We start from the raw sequence: 20,277 nt of genomic DNA on the forward strand, positions 1-20,277 counted from the left end.
TTGGGTTCACTTGTAAGACATCCATATGTTGAAATAATTTTTAACCTATTAGTTTATGATTAGAAGACATCGTCGGTTTTGATTGATTGGCTATATTTATGTTGAACCTGAATAGGTGGCTTTAACCTCTTGAACTCTGTCTTGTTTCATCTGAATCAATTTGTGGTTGCACCTTTCAAACACATATTGATTATTGCATATGTTTTCATGAGACATCATTGAAAGAATCTGGAATCTCAGATAAGGAATACATACATTTTTGGATTTGTTTTTAATTATCAAAGCAAACTTTAAGAAGAGAAATAGATCAGTCATAAGATTAACTTCACCAGAAAAATCATTCTCATGACTTCACCATAAAATTTTTCTAATTTTTGAAATCATGCTTAAGAGCACCTAACTCCTTTGAAATGTAATGACTTGTAGATATTGATGGAACCATCTAGTAAATTTGTAAGAGATTTGCATTAAAGGGGTTAAATTATTATATGTTGATATTTAAAAATTATAAATGGGTAGGATTGTACATGTAAGAGTGACTATTTAGTTTAGTGATAATTAATTGAAGTAATTCATTGAGGCTGTCTTTGCATTATTATTTTTTAGAGAATATTAATCGGTGTCTCTCAGGGGTATTGATTAAGCATCCAAAATAAATAAGTTTTAATGAAAAAGTTGTATAATCATTACTTGATTAAAAATAAATTTTATATCTCCAAAACAAAATTTTTATTTGTAGATTCTTTAATGATTGTCCTGAAGCCATTTTTTAGTTAAATAACCTTGAAAAGTCTCAACCTGCTTATAAAATCACATTGTTTGGTATAGATTATTATATAAAAATAATCACATATGCTTAACAAACCATTGGTCCAATTATATTCGTATTAGCTTAAGAAATCATGTGCACTAATTATTTATGAGTTAGTTGTAATGTTAGGCCTAACATGCTAAACCTTCCCACTATCCTTAATGGATTAGCAGATCAGGTACCGGCAAATGAAACTGTAATTAGTTGTCATCCACGATTCATGTCCTCTTTCAATTTAAGAAACACAAACATGCCATGTGCAATAATAGTTCTTCCTCCCACAATCATGCAATACTCAAATTTTCCTCTATTATTTGCTTTTTCTCTATTTTATTCTTCTGGTATTAATTTTCCTAAATAATGAGTGTATCATTATAGTTCATCGTAGGTGTAATATAAGCAATGTATATTTGTTCTATAACAAGAAATTTGGCACGTGAAAATTTATTTATTTTTCGATTTTTGGTGGTGTAAACATGTGAGAGGTTATTATGAACGTCTCCATGAAATTTTCATATGTACACACACACTGTTTTTTAGTCTAGCAAATGAGAAATAAGTGCAACCCAATTGAGTCTCCTAACCATTTGATTATAAGTTAGATTTTGACATGTGCATGTAAAAGAACACTCGTTGATAGATGTGAAACTCTTAAATAGATGTCAATACCTTAGAAGGATTAATTTCTAGCTTCCCATGGAGTATTTTGGGCAAAAATAATGAGAACAATTTTGATCAAACTAGAAGACCCCCTCATGCAATAAATATGGGAACCGTTTTTTTAACTGTGATCCTTTTACAAGCTGTATATATATGTTAATGTTATGCATAAATTCAACATACTGTTCATTCAAATTCATTTCTAACCAATTCAGGGTAAAATTAATACCGCTAATGTCAATCATTAAGTACTGATAGGGAAAAAATTCTAAGCGCTGTTATCTGAGTTCTGAATTTTGCATGTATATGATATGTTAACTACCAATCTACCATGAGTAAAAAAATTGATAAAAAGAATATTGTTATATATTTTTAATCAACAAAAAAAAAAAAGAACAAAACTATCTACTGCGACAAGGTAAGAGTATTGAGCAGTAGAAAACGTGAATTGATCAAAGCCCTGAAAACTTTGTCACTAACACTTTCAATACCACAAATATTTTCCTCTAAATCACGCATTCTCTTCAAAACCGATCTCACTTCTTCATCTCCTTTCTTTTTCAAATTCCCAATATTTTCAACCTCATTCAAAACCTTCTGAATTTCTTCAATCCCTTCTAACTCCTTCTTCACACTCCCACCTTTTCTAACCATTTTCACCCATGAAAATCTCTTCGAAGCAAATGACATTGCTACCCCGTTGAAAAATGCAACGGATACAGAAACCGTTAAACTCATAACATCTTCAATCACACGTCCAAGTTCAACACTATCTGAAACTGACAACAACGTTGGTGAAGATGAATAAACAGGAACATGCAATTGTTGTTGTTGTGTGACATTCAGATTCACACAACGGATTCCAGAAACTAGTTTCTCAATTTCCTTACTCAACTTCTTCTTAGCTTTTAAATATATAACTAACTTTGATTCATCTCGCTTTCTTATAGCAATTTGAACTGAGGAATGTTCTTCTTTAAGGTATAAAATCGATGTTTGGAACATTCCATAAGCGTCGACGAAGCGAAGAGAATATTCTAGAAGGTTCTCCACCCATTGAGGATGGTAACGGAGTGATTCTTGGGTTTGTGGAAGTTGGAGAATGTCTTGAAAAGTTTCGTATGTTTGTTGGAGAAGAGTTAAACCGTTGGAGAGGTTTTTGGACGTTAGTGGTTGAGATTTTGAAGTGGAATTAGTCCAGGATTTTAGGCCGTTGATCTCATCTTTGATCTGGGAAATTAACGGATGAGATCGGCAGGGAAGACTTATGGATCTGATGTGGTGTGATATTTGTGGTTTTTGTGATGGACGGTTGGGATTTTTGTTTGGAAATGAAACTGAACGCCGAAAAACACCTACCATTTTTTAAACTAAGTGGCGTGAAGAAGAAATGTTAAGAGAAAATAGCTAGAGAAAAGTTCTGTGCTTTTGTGAGGATGAAAGGATTTTATTTCTAGTATTTATATGCATGGTTATTGTTTACACATGCACACGAACGAGTAAGGACATAGATGCCAGCTTTTTGCTTTAACTATCCAAACTTTTTGTCTGAAATAATGTCATTTTAATATCAAAATTAATTTGAAGTTCTACTCCCTCCGTCCCTATAGTATAGGGACGGAGGGAGTAATTACACATGTGATTGAGATAAAAACCGCGTGCAACGGCATGGTTTTTTCTGTAATATCTGAACTGGAATCTTTTATGTTTTTGGTTACATAGTGTTTCTTCATTTTTCAAACATTTAATTTAACGCGTGTGAGTTGTAAAATACAGAGATGTAGTACTATTTGGCAGGTGCACACACTTGGAAGTCAAAATTGGTCTGATTTGATTATCAATCTGATTTATAATTTCTAAGAAGATATTGTGAAAATCAAGAATAGTTATTGATTTATAATTTCTAAGAAGATCATGTAGAGATCAAGAATTGCACGAAATATTGTGAAAATTCATTCTGAAGTCACGGCTAATTTGCTTGCTTTGAATAAAATTAAAACAGCACACAGGCTGTGATTTTTTTTTTTTTTGTGCAGCAAAGAAAGGTCTCCCGAGTAAATTATCCACTCAGCTGGAATTATTGAAATATAAATAAAAATAAAAATATTGATGTGCTATATAACTTATAAAGAATATAATTAGTTCAGTTGATATGGACAATGCATAATGTATGCAAGGTCCGGGAACATAATGCCAACAATAATGTTCATATATGCTTTGCTCACTGCATAATTAAAATGCTAACGAAATGGTTGTTTGTTAAGAATAGACAAAACTATCAAAGGATAAACGGTTTTAAGAATTGCTGCTTTTCATATGCTCAAACTAGACACTCATTCAAACCGTTGGTTTCTTGTCCTTCATAAATCCAGGTTGTACAAAATTAAGTATTCAGTTTATTATTACCAAATAATAAACTACCAACTCCAACACTAAATGTGGGATATCTTTATATAATCATGTGAATGAAGAAATTGTTAGTATTGCTTCATATTTTTTTACCAGAATACTTTCGTTAAAAACCAAATCAAGCACAAGGTGAATCCGAAATGGAGCAAAGTTACAAAAGAGTAAAACAAAACACCCAATATCCCAAAGCACCTAGACCAAAGCAAGACAAGAGCCATAGGAGACTATGAAAGATCCGAAGCGTTGAGGCCTTCGTCTAGCCGCCTGCGATGTTATGGCTTCTTTGGTTCGCAAATAAAACCTTCAACACTTACCACCTACACCGCCTTCTTACACAATTTTCGCTAGTTTCGAGAATTTAGGTACCCCAACTATAATCAATCACTATTTCGGTCACTAAATTTATTAGTGACCGATTTTGATGAAATGACGATGGAATATTCAATCTTTAAAAGATTGATTTCTAGTAGTGTCCATAAACTTGGACCAAGATGAAATGTTCAAGAGTCGCTCGTTAGACATAACCCTTGTGAGAAATATATCTCTCTTTTAACCAGAACATTTCTAATTTATTTTATTACATAAACTATTTTTTATATTAAAGACTGAGCCGACATTTAAGGGGTGCAACAAAACTTATACAACATGGCCTCAAAAGGGAAATGATATATATAGCAAAAGGTTTATCACGACGGCATAGCGAATTGTTTTTTCACATGTTAACAAACTTTGACTACCCATGATCTCCATGAATTCCCATGATTTACAGAACTGCAAGTTCCTTTACACGGTTACACATCACTTCTTGATGGATTCGTGAAGCAAGTTTTCGCTTAATATAGCATTGCTCGCCTCAAAAATTTGAGTTCAATATTTTCAAAACAAAAAAATTGACTTCTAGTGACATACCAAAATTGTAACGAAATGTCAACTATCAATAATAGATAAAAGTTTATTGATATTCATACAGATAAAAATAGGTACAAATATCCGACAAAATATCAAAGGAATTAAAAATAAAGATGTTTTCTAATGGACAAAATTGATTTTTTATATAGAAATTGTATAATACTACAATTCTTGAGTTACTGACAAAGTTCTTCTAGAAATATTAACTTTGCTAAATTTTTATAGTTTTTTTCTTCTTGAGGCAAATGTTTTGAGTTTGAACTACTATAATTCAAGCATACAAATATAAATAAGTATTTAATTTTAGAAAGAAAAAAATGACCTAGCCAGAAATAATTTATCATATAAAGTTAAAGAACAAAGAAAACCCACAAATTTTTTTTCTCACTGCCAACAATATTCCAAGACTTTTAGCAAAATTTTATAAAATAAAAAATTTGTCAAATAAATCTTATAGATTTCGTAGGAATGAATTGTTGACTTTGAATTTTTTTAAAAGACTTTTTACCATCAGGATTTTAAGTTTAAATTTTAATAGATTTATGATATAGACTTTTGAAATTTTAAAATATTTTACGGGTTTATAAGATTTGAAAGGACTCTGGAGTTTCCGTAAAAATAAAAAATTACAACGATGAATTAAAAAAGATGATTATTATTAAATTCAAAGATTTTGATTAAAGAAAAATAAATTTGATACAAATTTTTAAATCTTTTAACAACAAATTCTCTTAAGTTGCATTTTGCCACATATTTGAAGTTATATTAATCTTTCATAAATTAATATATTCTTGTTTTTGATTGAGATCTTTTTTGAAATGGTCATTGTTGGTATATCAATAATGAATTTGTTAGTTTATGTTAAAGTCAGGGCTGTCCCTGTGAAATTGGAGGCCCGACTCTCTTAATAAAAATAGGCCCCTAAAAAATACAATTTTAAAAAAAACTTATCATATTTTATTTTATTTTATTTTCTTAGAGAATAATTATAATGTTTGTTGTTAAAACTTTTCGATTTATACAACAAGTACATGCCAAAAATTACATGTAATCTAAGAATAAGTAATATTATACTTTTACTCGTAAATAAGTAATTAGAAGTAGAAGAAGAAGAAGAAGAAAATATTGATGAAATATAGACCTCAAATCCATTAAAATTAAGCCAAAAAAAACCTATCATGGTGGAAAAAAAATATTACATACAACATTCCTGGGAGTTGAACTACAACCCCTAAGCACTACACTACCGAGATAAACCATTGGGCCACAAGTCTTTTATTGTCAATCATGCAATGCTATGCCTATATATTATGAATTCTGCTTATTACCCAAATGGAATGCTCATTCCCAAAGTAAATGACTGAAATGCCCATGCGCATGTTAACATGCGCTAGTGTAATTTTTACCTATGTTAAGTCACGCTACGTGACTTAACATGCGCTAGTGTATTTTTTTTTACCTAAGTTAAGTCACGTAGCGTGACTTAAGTTGCGCTAGTGTATTCTGAGCGTGAGTTAACTCGCGCCAGTTGGCCGGTGCAGAACTGAAGAACAAACGTTTTTTGGTTTGTGGTCAGTTTTTCAACATTCAATCCACACGTTTTTAACACTATTTTACACGTTTTTTGACCACATTAATCGTGTTTACAACCTATACTACCATTCCCACCTATAAATACCCCTCCATACTTCCCTAATTCCTCACACCATATCACTTTCTTCTCCCCCTCCTCACTCTCTCCCTCTATTTCTCTTCTTTCTTTCTTTTTCAATATTCTCTTTGGGGGCAAAAGTGATCAATCTTCATCGGGGTAAAATAGTGAGAAGCCGACATGGGGAAGTGATCGACCCTTGGGATAAGTTTAATTCTACTTTTTTTAACCCCATAAACTTTTTACCGTGGGTAAAAAGAACTTGTTAGGGTAAAAAAAACAAGATTTAAATTTAACCCAAAGGTTGATGATGTATTTTCCCCAAGAAGGTTACTCACTATTTTACCACACGAAGATTTTTCACTTTTTACCCCAAGAAGGAGAAAATAAGTAGTGAATTTATATAAATTATTGTATTGTATGAATTATTAATTAAATGAGATATTGTTATATGCCTCAATTTAGTTCATTCCTTTTTATTTTATATTTGCTTTTATATTCCAATTTTGTGTTTAATGAATAAATATTAATTTAGTTGATTTACTTTTATTTATATTTGTATTTATTTAATGAATAATATCGAATCAATATTTATTTTAAGTGCATAAATAAATTAGGATAAAGTAAATAAAATAATTTAGATTAATGTAAACAAAATAATTTAGAATAAAGTTAATAAAATAATTTAGAATAAAGTAAAAAAAAAGAATAAAGTAAATAAAATAATTTATAATAAAGTAAATAAAATAATTCAGAATAAAGTTAATAAAATAATTTAGAATAAAGGCCTAAATGTAACCAGAAAATAAGAATAAAGGCCTAATTAAAAATTATTTAGTGCATAGGTTTCATATGCACTAAATTCAGTCAAAAAACAGTAAAAAAAAATAGTGTAAAACTCAATAAAAGTGTTGAATAACCGATCAAAGTTCAAAAAACGTGTTCTTGACCACCGGTCAAACTGGCGTGAGTTAACTCACGCTAGTGTCAACCTGGACGTGAGTTAACTCACGCTAGTGTTAATCATGGGCTCAAGAACACACATTTTTTTGACTTTGTTCAATGCAATTTAATTGTTTTTACACGTTTTTGTTAAGTTTTTACACGTTTTTGTCCCTATTTATGGTAGATATAACCTATGTTACAATCTCCCCCTATAAATACACCTCTAAACTTCCCCATTTCCTCACACCATCTCACATTCTCACTCTCCTCCTCACTCTCCCCCCATGAATCTTGTCCCTTTTCTTCTTTTTTTTGTTCTTTATTTTGGTGTAAAAAGAGAAAGAATGATAAGTAGTGGGAATGTTGGGGAAAAGATAAGTAGTGAGCAGCTTTCTTGGAAAAAGAATCTGATTGGGTAAAACTAAATGTGCAGATTTAGTTTTACCCCAGAGAGGTCGGTTTTCTGGTGGTTTTCTTTTAGTTTTACCCCAGGGAGATCGGTTATCTGGTGGTTTTCTTTTAGTTTTATGCCAGGGAGGTAGGTTTTCTGGTGGTTTTTATTTTTTTCGCAGATTTAGTTTTACCCCATTGTAAATGTAATAAAAATTATATTAATAAAATGATATTTTATATCTATTATTTTTGTTTCTTTATTTTTGTTAATTGTTGCATTTATTTTATGATTGATTGCGTGCGTGCGTACTGAATTAAAAATTCGAGTAAATTCAATAAATAAATTAGAATAAATTCAGCGTGAATTCGAATAAAAATTGCGACAACGTGAATTCGAATAAAAAGTCTAATTAAGATTTTGTTACATTACATAAACGACGTGTATGTCAACAATAACATTACATTGCAAGCACCTTCCAACTACAACAATTGTCTTACCCATGAATGGGGCAAACTCAAACTTGCTAAGCAGCAAGACTCCAATATTCGATCAGCATTTTGAACGCTGGTATTCAAGTGTCAAAAGAATGAGGTGCATTACTTGACACTTGAATACCAGTGTTCAAGACGCTGGGCGAAATGCTTGAGTCATGGCCGTTTGACAAGTTTGAATTACCCCATTTCAGAGGTAAGACAATTGTTGTAGTTGGAATGCACCTTACCCTAACTAATGACGATCTTCTGGCGGAATCAAGTTGTTGATGATATCTTCAGTTGATCTCAGCAACGTTACATGCATATCGATCCATTGGAACATGTTGTGCTCCCAAAACATGCTCATCACATTTTCGTCGTTCTTTAACTCTACCCAAGTGAATGATACTCTCCCCTCGTCGAGCATTGGACGTTTATACCGAACGTATTCCACCCTCCTTGCGTCTCTGGGGTTGACTCCTTGGTTGAATTCAGTCAGTTCATCCTTGAGACCTCTTAACGTTAAATCAAGGCACCGAACCTTCAACCTTTGAGGTTCTCCGCTGTTGAACTCTGCATGAACGTCGATCCATTCGGCCATTGCTTCAAATCTACACAATAAGAAATTAAACACAATCAATGAAAAACTTATTCCAACATTTTATCAAACACTTGGAGTGCAAATTATACATAAACCCTAAAAATGATAACTACAACATGAACGTGCAAACATCTAAATAATTAAGCAATATTACTCATTTGCATGTAACATTGGGTCATATGCTGCAACAAAAAAAAATTAAACAAACCCTAAATCTAAAAAAATCTAATCTAAGTGTATAAAAACTACAATAGTATCTAAAGTTCTAAACATCATAACAATTAAGCACTATAAGTCATTTGCATGTAACATTCTATCATTTCTTGCAAAAAAAATTAAAATTTTAACAAAACAATAGACCTAAAAAATTCTAGATTAAGTGAAAAAGTCTATCATACCAACATAATTTAAGTGAAAGCTTACTTGTTCTTGTTGTTTTAGTGTTGTTTGATTTGAAGTTGAAGGAATTTTGGAGTTGCATAATTTGAGAGAAAATTGAGATCTGTGTGTGTTGTGTTTGAAAATGATGCACGATGAGGTTCTGCCTGGACTAATAACAGCACGTAGCGTGACTTAAGTTGTGTTCCTCTTATAACTAGCGCAACTTAAGTCACGCTACGCATGTTAACATGCGTAGGGGCATTTTGGACATTTACTTTGGGAATGAGCGATACTATTTAGGTAATGAGCAGAATTCATATATTATTATTTTCAGTGCAATTTTTTTTAAAAAAAATATATATTTTTTGGGCCCAAAATTGGAGAGGTCCGGCTTCATTGAGCTGTTTGCATCTTCCTAGAGACGGCCCTGGACTTAAAGTAGATATAGAACTCGAGACTACCTTATCATTCTACTCCTTATCTCATTTGTCTAGCTTTAAAGAGTCAAAAGTTAGAGGAAAGATTAAAGATTAGTGAAAGATGAAACATTAGTTGAAAGTTTATGCCAAGGTGTATGCTTGTCTGAATAAATGATTGTCAGTGGTAGTAATCTTCACGTCAAAAATATTTTTTTTGGAATTGTGTTATACTCAACATAAATTATGAGATGGCATGTTACAATTTAAGAAAGGTTTCATTCTTAGAGTTAGCTCTAAGTTTTAAAATTGGTTGAGACAATCTTATATCCACGCACTGTAGTCAATAGTGATAAACGTAAAAGAGTGTATTAAAAAGTCACATGTTAGATATATGGCAAGTTTTAGTACGGGTAAATTATCAAATTTTCCCATCTTAGATCAATTTTGTTTTACTTGTAATGAGTTGTACTCCCTATTCTTTTATATTCCGATTTGTACCCTTGACTCAAAATTATAATTTAAACTCAATTAATTTATTTATTTCTTTATCGCAGGGAGATACAATATTTTTTTAACACTTCTGCTAACCTTTTCCAACCCCATTCTCAATAAAAAGAAAACTTAATATAAAAACATAGACCAAAAAATGTGACTAACATTTTCCTACTTCAGATTTTATTTCTTAATCTCCTCAAAAAAGAAAAGATTTCAATTATTTACCCTTCAGATTTTAGTGAAAAACGTTATTTCAAAAATAAATATTATCACTTTATTTATTTTTATTTTTACATGAATATGACTTGGTTCATAAAAAATAATAAATATACATCGTCAAAATTCATATTATTTGTGAAATAGTTATTAAGATCATCATTTAATAATATTAAATTTACCTTGTTTTTGAAATAAAAAACTATAAAAATAAAATCAAGAAGTTAATGGCAAATTCTACCACATGCCAAAGGAAATGAACAAGTTCAACTATATTCCTGAAAAACACAAGAATTAAAAAATTAATTCTAAAATATATCATGTTTACGTCAAACAACAACTCAAATAAATGATATCAATATAAAAATTTATAATAAACAAAGTGAATAGAGAGTTATTAGTTTGAGTTAACCGTTAAAGAAGTTAGTGATTCTGACTTCAAACCGAACGAATGAAGAAATATTAATTTAAATACTAACATTTATCGAGTTTTTCTATATAATAAAGAAAATGAAATATTGATTTTGATAAAAAAAAAAAATAACAGAAAGTAAAACAAAACTGTTTTCAACATGTTCTAATTTTATAAATATATCAAACCTAGGTGATTTGTACAATTTCAAATAATGGTACATCAGTTTCTTAAAATTAAAATCCATCTAGGATATATGCCAATTTCCCCAATTCAAATCTCTATTAATATTAAATCAATGGCCCTTATTAAATTGATCTAAGATGGAGAAATATGCCAATTTCCCCATGCTAAACGCTGCCTAGATATATTAGATGAGATTAAGTCTTATCGTAGTAGATAGGAATAATACATAATTTTTGCAAAGTTTGAGGTATGAATCATGGAAAAAAAATGAGATTAAGTAAGGACAGTCTTCGGTTGATAAATCAATTTTCTAAGATGTTACTCTTTAACTTAACTCAACTCTCTTACCGAGCACCAAACCAATCTTACTTCTCCATTTCGATTGGGATCTTAAAATAATATTTTACATAAAATTTCTTGTATGTCGTAATAGCCTTTTCCTCCCCTGTTGAAAAAAATCTCTCCACACCTCCTTTAATTTATTTATTTTAAAAAAAGCATTTATTTAGGAAGAAAAGAGTAGAAGAATGGATATGGATCAGTCAAAGTGATGGAAGGAGAACATATCGGTTGCGTGGCGTGTAGTTATATTGCCACGTAATTACAAAAGACACTCATCCAATTTACAAGGCCAAATGAAAATCTACATAATGCATTAGGAGTAAGGTTGTCTTCAACTTTTGTGGTGGCATAGTTAGGTGAATAGGTGGTGAAATTGAAATTATCATATGATAAATGGAAAAACAGAGCCAGAAAGAGCAAAAACTGGGAGAAGGACCTCAAATCTCAACGATGGAGCCAGTCACACATGGCGCTTATGGTGGTGGAATGTATGGCACAGAAAAAGGGCAACCAGAAAAACAAACCAAACAACCAGCAAGTGAGACTCAAAGTGCTGATGGTCCTGTTGATAAGGACACTATCAAGCCCAAACATAATCCTCCTCCTTCATCTGGGGATCGTGATATAGACATCACTGGCCAGTCCTATATCCAGTAATAACAACATATATGTAAAATACTTAGCCTAATTAGTATAATTAGGACGTTATTTTCTGATCTTAAAATATATATTAATTAGGACGTTCATCTTTTAATTTAAGGGGTCTTTTTTGTTTCTGTTGTCATTGGTGGCTGTATTTTCTTTTAATAAGTTTTCTTCCATCATTTCCCTCATGTATAAACTGTGGTGATCCACTTCGTAATGTTAATGAGCGTGTAAGGATCAAATGGAATGGTAATTTATTTATTTTGGTTTGAAAATCGAATGGTAATTTAAACTTTTGCCTAACTTCAATGTTTAATTATGATTATTTTGTTAAAGTGTATCAAATAATTAGTGTTTGTTTATGTCATTCCTATAGAGAAAGAAGGAACATTTTTATTATTTAGAGCACGTTATATTTTAGCTATCATTCAATGTTTATTATTTAGAACAGCTGAGTTTTCTGCAGGCGCATGCATTAGAGCGGTAGTTTTTCACCCTTCCCCCTTTATGCCCCACTAGATCACTTATCAATGAAAAAATAATTGGAACAACTCTCTCTTTTTGTGAAATAAGAGTTATCATAATAGAAATAGAAACTCTTGCAACAATACGTGTAGAAGAACATGGAAATTGAGCAGGAGAATAATATGTAAAATGGTGGGTAGGTGGGTCAATTTGAGTTTTAAAGTGGTTTGAAGTTATAAATATTTTGGACAAATTCCTAGAAGTGATGTGGCTAGTTCAATTCAACTTTGGTGAAATTAATTGGTGAAATGTTGCAATTTATTCTTCCTACATAGAAAAAATCTAATAGAATCTTCTGGATTCAAACCTTACAGTTAGAGTTACATTATAGCTGGGAGAGCATAATCAATCTTGTGTGTTTGACATCTTCTCCAACACAGATTATTGTTTGAGCCATTAAACTACTTCCTCGGTCTCAAAAAAATTATTATGAGAAGGAAGTACAGTACATGCGAAATGAAATCAATTTTGTTGAAGAATGGGGTTTACAAATTTCTTCAATGGGAGGGGCATTCCATTGGCCAGTGATATTTTTTCAACTGAACAAAATCACGAACGCAATCGTCAAATTTCAAAGATTGATTTGCTTCCTAGCATTAGCAAATTTCTCTCCAGCAACTCTATCAAAAATCTTCTCCCAACCATCTTCCCAACTCAATCGGTACTAGCTGCCAAATGAATAAGATGGAGAACCAGCGTGAGTTAACTCATGCAACGTGACTTAAGTCATGCATGTATAAAATTAAATCATGTTTGATTTACACAATTAACTAGCGCAGAGGTATTTTTAAAATGGTTGCAGGACGCGAGTGTTTTGTGCTGAGTGAAGAACATAAATCATGTTTTTTATTCGCCCGAGAAGCATTAGATCAAAGAGATCACATAGCAACAAAATTTATTGGTAACTCAAGTCCGATCCAACACAAAAATATATCAACAAATCTTATGGTTTGAATTATTCAAGGGCAAGTCGTCCATCAACTATTTGTTAATACAAGTTGCTTAGCTTCTTTATATTTGAACCTCTGTTATTATCAAGAGCAAGTCATCCATCAACTATTTGTTAAAAAAGATACTCTTAGGCGATAAAATATGAATTACTTTAAAATTAGCTAAGGTAAATTTCTCTTTCAAAGATATTGGCAGTATTTTTTTTTTTTTGAAGAAAGATATTGGCAGTATTATTCATTGATGACACCGCTTGCATGAGTAAATAGAATTTTCGCTTACAAAAAATAAAGGTATAAAAAAAATTAAACAAATTAATACATTTTAATTGGATCTTTGTCTTGTTTCTAATATTAAGGTCCAAAGAAAAACCTAAAATAAAAGACCAATAGAAGCTACTTTTTCCTTTATTGAAATGTCACTTCAATTTTATTTATTATTTCATTTCTAAACAATTCTTCAATATGTAGTAATTGAACTGTTTTCACCAACATGAAGCGTCGTGATTTGGAGATAATCGAGTATATTAAGCATATAACAGTAGATTACCAATGAGTCTCTACTTGACCCTAACCCTACAAAAAAAGTGTGTTCAGTGTCAACAAAAATCAGGACGTTGTAAGGCAAAAATATGGATGCAAACAAATTTTTGGGGCCTGCATCCAAACATTCACGACAATAAAAGCTTTGAAGATAAACACTAGCATCCTATTGATGTTAATTAGCATTTACAAAGATGAACGTCAAAATTGAAGTTTATTTTGTATTAAAAGTGTACATAAATACAAACGTGTGATAATCTATAAATTTGGTTATTGTCTTGTGTTGTATTTTTATTAATTTTATTAATTTATTTTAAAGTTAATATTTTGTTTGACAACTAGGGAACACATGGAAGAATGGTGGATAATTTACCCCAACCAATACATATTAGCCACATAAGCCCCTTTTTAATTGGTATCCATAAACTATCTTGACACCACCAACAAATTGCTCATTTTCATTGGTTGGTGGGTAAATTACCCACCATTCTTCAAAAGTAATCTAGAAAAAACATTCATATATATATATATATATATATATATATATATATATATATATATATATAGAGGGCATATCAAGTGAGCATATCAAGTGAGAGCACATCTTATAATGAGAGGATGAAATAATAACCCTTGGATTAAAATAAATGGTTGTGATTATGTTTCTTTTAGTGAGTCTTAACTACCCGATTTTTTCCAACTTCCTTGTGACCAACGCTGTCTCACTCTCTCTCCCCGTTGAAACCTTTTTCTTCCATATTCCTCTTTGCATCAATCTTCTTTGCATGCTGAAAAAACATCACTGATTCAATGATGCTGACGATTATCCGACCTCTTTGCATCAGTCTATGGTTAATTTTTTAAAATTAAATTGATTATAATCAATCTATCATTCCTCTTCTGATTTACATATTCCAATTAAATTGCAAACGAGATCGGCGACGGCAAAAGACAAATTGCGACAACAAAGCCTTGGGAAGCTGCTACAACGGTGGAGATGGAAAGAGAACAAGTGTAGAATCATAAAAAGAAGGGGAAAAAATCATCTGTAATTAAATGTGTATGGATCTGTTAAATCTGACCCATCTAATTTAATTTAATGGCTATTAATGAGTCCTCTCATCTCTCACAATATATATATATATCCTAAATAAATAATGATATCATCATTATTTATTCTGTGAGGAACGTTTTCCACATGTTTCATGTTACCTACCGCTGGCGCATTGAATATTACTTGGTCAAATCTAATTAATAGCAAAAACGGTTTTTGCTTGGTCAAATGTGTGTAACGTTAACATTGAAAACAATTGATATAAAAAGTCTCACATGTCTGAAGGATATAGGCAGGAAAAAAAGCTACGACAATTCCCATATACACATATATTTGAGAGTTGTAATATTGTTCACGTGCCCTTGCTATTTCACGTGCAGTGTTAGTGCTGAAAAGCACTAGTCTTGAGGCCAACTGCATCAGGTGATTGACCTGTGGCGGCGAAACGGCGAAATGCACGCCTCAGCCAACGATCGATAAGTTCTTCCTTTCTTCTTTATTTTACTGAGAATTATATTTATAATTGCGGTGATATTTCTTGATTATTATCTTTGTTTATTAATTAATTCTATGTCAATTTTCCAACAATTATTGTAGGAGAAAGTAGGACATAGAATTATTATAAGGTAATAAGCAATAAGAAATATTAACATCAAATTAATAGAACTCTAAATATAATATAATAGAGAACAACTAAACTTATCGATTATTGGTTGAGGCGTGCATGAAGCACTGGGCTGAAGAGTATTTTGCCATCCCGGATAAATAACCCGATGCGATAGGTCTCATAGCTAATACTCTGCAGGATACAACAATCACTTCTTCCTAGCACCGCATGTGAATTAGCAAGGTCTCAGGAACCACTTATTTAGATTGCTCAAGGGAACTCTATTCAAGGGAACTCTAAATGAAATAAGATAGATGTCCAAGCAGCTAGCAACCCATCTATGTGCATAGGTTCTCTGTTCTCTCTGGGCATACTTCCTCAAAACCACTTATTGATATTATGTAGACTGTCCCAAACCCACTTATTAATATTATGTAAACACGTACAAATTAATTCCTATGTAGGTGGTCAAACGAAACCGAAAGTGTGGTAGAATGATTCAAAGCTTTCAATGTTATGCCAAGTGAATTGCAACTGCCATTTTGACTAGGTAATGTAATAAATAAAAAACGTGCATGACTTGGAGTATAAATAGGAAACACATAGGATACCACCAAGTCAAGAGAAAAGCTAATTAATAATAATTAATAAAATAATAATAGATATAATAATACTTTAAAATAAATTAGTAAATAAAATTCCAACGATCTCCACAATTTATTTTAAAGTTTTATAGTGTGAAAAATCAATGCATAAGCACTAGTGTCTTTTGGACTATGAACTAGCACATAGAGCAAATGAAATTTGATCCACTAAAATATCAGTGAGATTATAACCTCTATGAACCTCATTCCGTATGTAGATTAAACACACAACTCAAATATATGAGCTATAGATTTATTAAGAGTTTATAAACCCAACCTTCAACGTTGTAGTTTACACTACACCATAGGGATGAATTCTCAAAAATAAAATGGATAATGTTTCATCAAATTGACAAATGACTTGTTCTTACCCTTATGAACATAATCTTGCAAATTTTCACAATTTATGTTGGGTTACCATCACTCTCAATTTTTGTATTGGGAAAATAAATTAAATCCACACAAATATAAATTTTTCAAATCATTGTATTATTTAATACAATGGATAATCCACAATATGTCACCAATATTTTAAGGTGAATCTCAATGTATATATCTCATTAGTTTAACAAGTGCCACAAAAATATATTTAGATCTGCTTAGATTATTCCTAAGCGACAACATCTCTATTTGCACTTCAAAAAGATTTCACAAGTTTAAGAATTCTATCAAAGAAGAATTTAAGAATTCTATCAAAGAACTCAGACAAAAACTCACTAAAACATGTTTGAGGATCAGATTTCTAGCAATTAGAATACACATATGAGACGTAATCAAATGTACACAACTATATGAATTCACAAAGCTCAAATACATAAATAAGAATAAATTATCCGATGTTGCTAACATTTGCATTAAATCGCCAGTTATCCAATTCAAACCACCATATTCCTAGAATCATAAAATTTCTTGATGGCTGGCATAATTTATCATGTTAGTATGATTCTAAAATATTGGCACAATGTTTTCAGACTCAACCCAACACATCTAACTCTGATATTATGTAGTTAAGAATGCAAACAACAGACACATGATCTAATTCATTCATAGTTATTCTGACACGCTATTATCATAATTTTCCATATAATTCCAATTCATTACATCTTCTCACACTATATCCTAGTGCCACGGTTTAAAGTAAGCTCAAGAATAAATTATCATACATCATGAGTGAACATCACAGTATAAACACAAAAAAAAAAAAAAAAATTGTAAAAAATCCTTCGGTGAGCATGTGCATATAATATGTCCTTTCAACAAAATATCTATGAACATATTTCACAAATTATAAAGTGAACATATCAATGTATTTTATAATAACATAATTTTCCTGCTTTTGCAAATATCCCTCAATTTCCAATTTATATAAACACTTCATCACTATACTCCTTGAGACGTAGAACAGTTATAAGTTCAAGAAAACATTCGGTTTTAAACACAATGATCATAATATGTACTTGCAAACAATGTTCCACAAATCGCGTGTCAATTCGGCGAGTTTACCGAGTTTACGTGTTTAGGTGCTAAAAACGTGTTAACTTGGAGGTAAACTTGATTTCTGGTAAAATCGGAAAGTTTGACGAGTTTGACCGAGTTAACACTCAGTAAACTCGTGTGAAATCGGGCAAGTTAACCGTTTTTGCGAGTTTACTCCTGTTTTTTTTTCTTCAAAAATGGCCCATTGTTTTGGCCCATTTTTTTCAAGCCCAAATGAAAACATATTTACTTTCTAGCTTTACAACACGTTTAAGCTTACTGAAGTGAAACATTTCATATCATTTTCTTAGAGTTTTCAAGAACAGGGGAGCGAATGAAACATTAGGTTTCCAAAGATGAAGATATAGATGAGAATGGTGTTATGGAACTTTAGAAGATTGACCTTTCGAAGAAATTACCTAGTTTGTTTTTTGGATAGTTTTATTCTCAAGTTTATAAACTTGTGAAACTTCCTTTTTGGGATGGGTAGACTTTAGAGACTTATGAAACCTATGCTTTTGTGTGTTAATTTTTCTATTTTGATACTAAGTTAAGCATACCACTTTTTTATGGTGGTTTGGTATACTTTGCATTTATAAGTAAGTCTATATTTTTCACTATTGATATTTTTACAGTATTATATTAGCTTAGATATGTATGCATATAATAAATTGTATAAAATTTTAATTTTAGGTAAACTCGTACGAGTTTTCGAGTCGAGTTTATCTAGATAAAACGAGTCGAGGTAAACTCTCAAGTTGCAAAACCTTCCTTGCAAAGAACCAAAAACACAACTGCCGTAAAAGTGATAGATAAATTATTATGTAACAATTATAAAATGAAGAAATACCACTTTTAGAATTCAACTAATCACCACAAAAAAGAAAACCTTTTGACTATACAGGAATTATTAGCCCACGGTAATCTTAATATTTTTAGGAAATTTGTCCAAGTCAAAACAATATAGTTAATAATTAGCAAAACAAATCACAGCAACCAATTTAGTGAACATTAGATGTAAGACATTTCCATAAACATTCAATTCAAGATCTAAGTTTCAATCACACACAAAACAAAGTTCAACAAGGCTTGTGAGGTTTAGATATTAGGATATGTACCTTGCCTCTTGTGGATGGTTTCAAGAGGAGAATAGTTTATAACTTACAATGGAGTTGATCAAATCATACTCTTGTAGACTGAACCGATGAATTCCTCCATTTTTAGGTATTTGCCATCTTCCTCTAAACAAAAGTTCACCCAATATTTGGCTCTCTCAATGCTCACTAGACCAATTATGTACGATGCTTCGACGGAGTTTCTGGATCTATCATACATGTCGCATAACATAGAACCAACGTTAGTGCTACTAATTTCTCACTCAACAGTATAAAGAATTCTGAAATTAGAATCAGTAACAAGTATTCTTTATAATAGTAATACTATGCCACAAAATACTCTTAAGATTGTAGGAGAAAGTAGACATAAAATTATTATAAGGTAATAAGCAATAAGAAATATTAGCATCAAATTAATAGAACTCTAAACATAATAGAATAGAGAACAAGTAAACTTATCGATTATTGACTGAGGCGTGCATGAAGTATTGGGCTTAAGAGTATTTCGCCACCTCGGATGAATCATCCGATGCGATAGATCTCATAGTTAATACTCTGCAGGATACAACAATCACTTTTTGCTAGCACCGCATATGAATTAGCAAGGTCTCAGAAATCACTTATTTGGATTGCTCAAGGGAACTCTATTTTAGTTATTAGCTAATAGTATAAACTAAATGAAATAAGATAGATGTCGAAGCAGCTAGCAACCCATCTATGTGTATAGGTTCTCTCTTCTCTCTGTGCAGACTTCCCCAAACCCACTTATTAATATTATGTAAACACGTACAAATTAATTCCTATGTAGGTGGTCAAATGAAACCGAAAGTGTGGTAGAATGATTCAAAGCTTTCAATGTTATGACCAAGTGAATTGCAACTACCATTTTGACCAGGTAATGTAATAAATAAAAAACGTGCATGACTTGGAGTATAAATAGGAAACACATAGGATACCAAGTCAAGAGAAAAGATAATTAATAATAATTAATAAAATAATAATAGATATAATATTACTTTAAAATAAATTAATAAATAAAATTCCAACAATATGATTAAGCTTAAGGTATTCTAACTTCTAAGATGCTATCATAGTATGGATGCAAACAAATTTTTGGGGCCATTAGCATCCAAACATTCACGACAATAAAAGCTTTGAAGATAAACACTAGCATCCTATTGATGTTAATTAGCATTTACAAAGATGAACGTCAAAATTGAAGCTTATTGTATTAAAAGTGTATCTAAATACAAACGTGTGATAATTTATAAATTTGGTTATTGTCTTGCACTTATCCCCATGTTTTATGATGTCTTGAGTGATTGTATGATTTATAGCATCTAATAGGTGTCTATTTGATAATTTATGAATTTAATTAGGTGTAATTTTACATAGCCATTTTAAATTAGTAATGTTT

General features: G+C 31.2%; 2 protein-coding genes and 1 long non-coding RNA gene across 3 annotated transcripts; 1 reads left to right on the forward strand and 2 right to left on the reverse strand.

Moving 5' to 3' along the window:
- Nucleotides 1-1,876: 1,876 nt before the first annotated feature.
- On the reverse strand, nucleotides 1,877-2,833 carry LOC25490292 (uncharacterized). The gene has a single exon (XM_013606801.2). The coding sequence runs from the start codon at nucleotides 2,831-2,833 to the stop codon at nucleotides 1,877-1,879; it is 957 nt and encodes a 318-aa protein (XP_013462255.1).
- Nucleotides 2,834-11,697: 8,864 nt separating this feature from the next.
- Nucleotides 11,698-11,961, forward strand: LOC25490293 (uncharacterized). Its single transcript, XM_024779106.1, has one exon. It carries the CDS (start codon nucleotides 11,698-11,700, stop codon nucleotides 11,959-11,961), a length of 264 nt encoding a protein of 87 aa, XP_024634874.1.
- A 139-nt stretch (nucleotides 11,962-12,100) lies between these two features.
- LOC112420012 (uncharacterized) lies at nucleotides 12,101-19,586 on the reverse strand. Its single transcript, XR_003010228.2, has 2 exons — nucleotides 18,864-19,586; nucleotides 12,101-13,997 (listed from the first exon to the last, which is right to left on the reverse strand). It is a non-coding gene; the product is annotated as an uncharacterized lncRNA (long non-coding RNA).
- Between the last annotated feature and the right edge of the window lie 691 nt (nucleotides 19,587-20,277).

The sequence above is a fragment of the Medicago truncatula genome, chromosome 3 (assembly GCF_003473485.1).
Source record: "Medicago truncatula cultivar Jemalong A17 chromosome 3, MtrunA17r5.0-ANR, whole genome shotgun sequence".
Classification (NCBI taxonomy): domain Eukaryota; kingdom Viridiplantae; phylum Streptophyta; class Magnoliopsida; order Fabales; family Fabaceae; genus Medicago; species Medicago truncatula.

Excerpts from the sequence above, each read along its gene's own strand:
- LOC25490292 (XM_013606801.2), bottom strand. The coding sequence starts at position 2,833 with ATGGTAGGTGTTTTTCGGCGTTCAGTTTCATTTCCAAACAAAAATCCC.
- LOC25490293 (XM_024779106.1), top strand. The coding sequence starts at position 11,698 with ATGGAAAAACAGAGCCAGAAAGAGCAAAAACTGGGAGAAGGACCTCAA.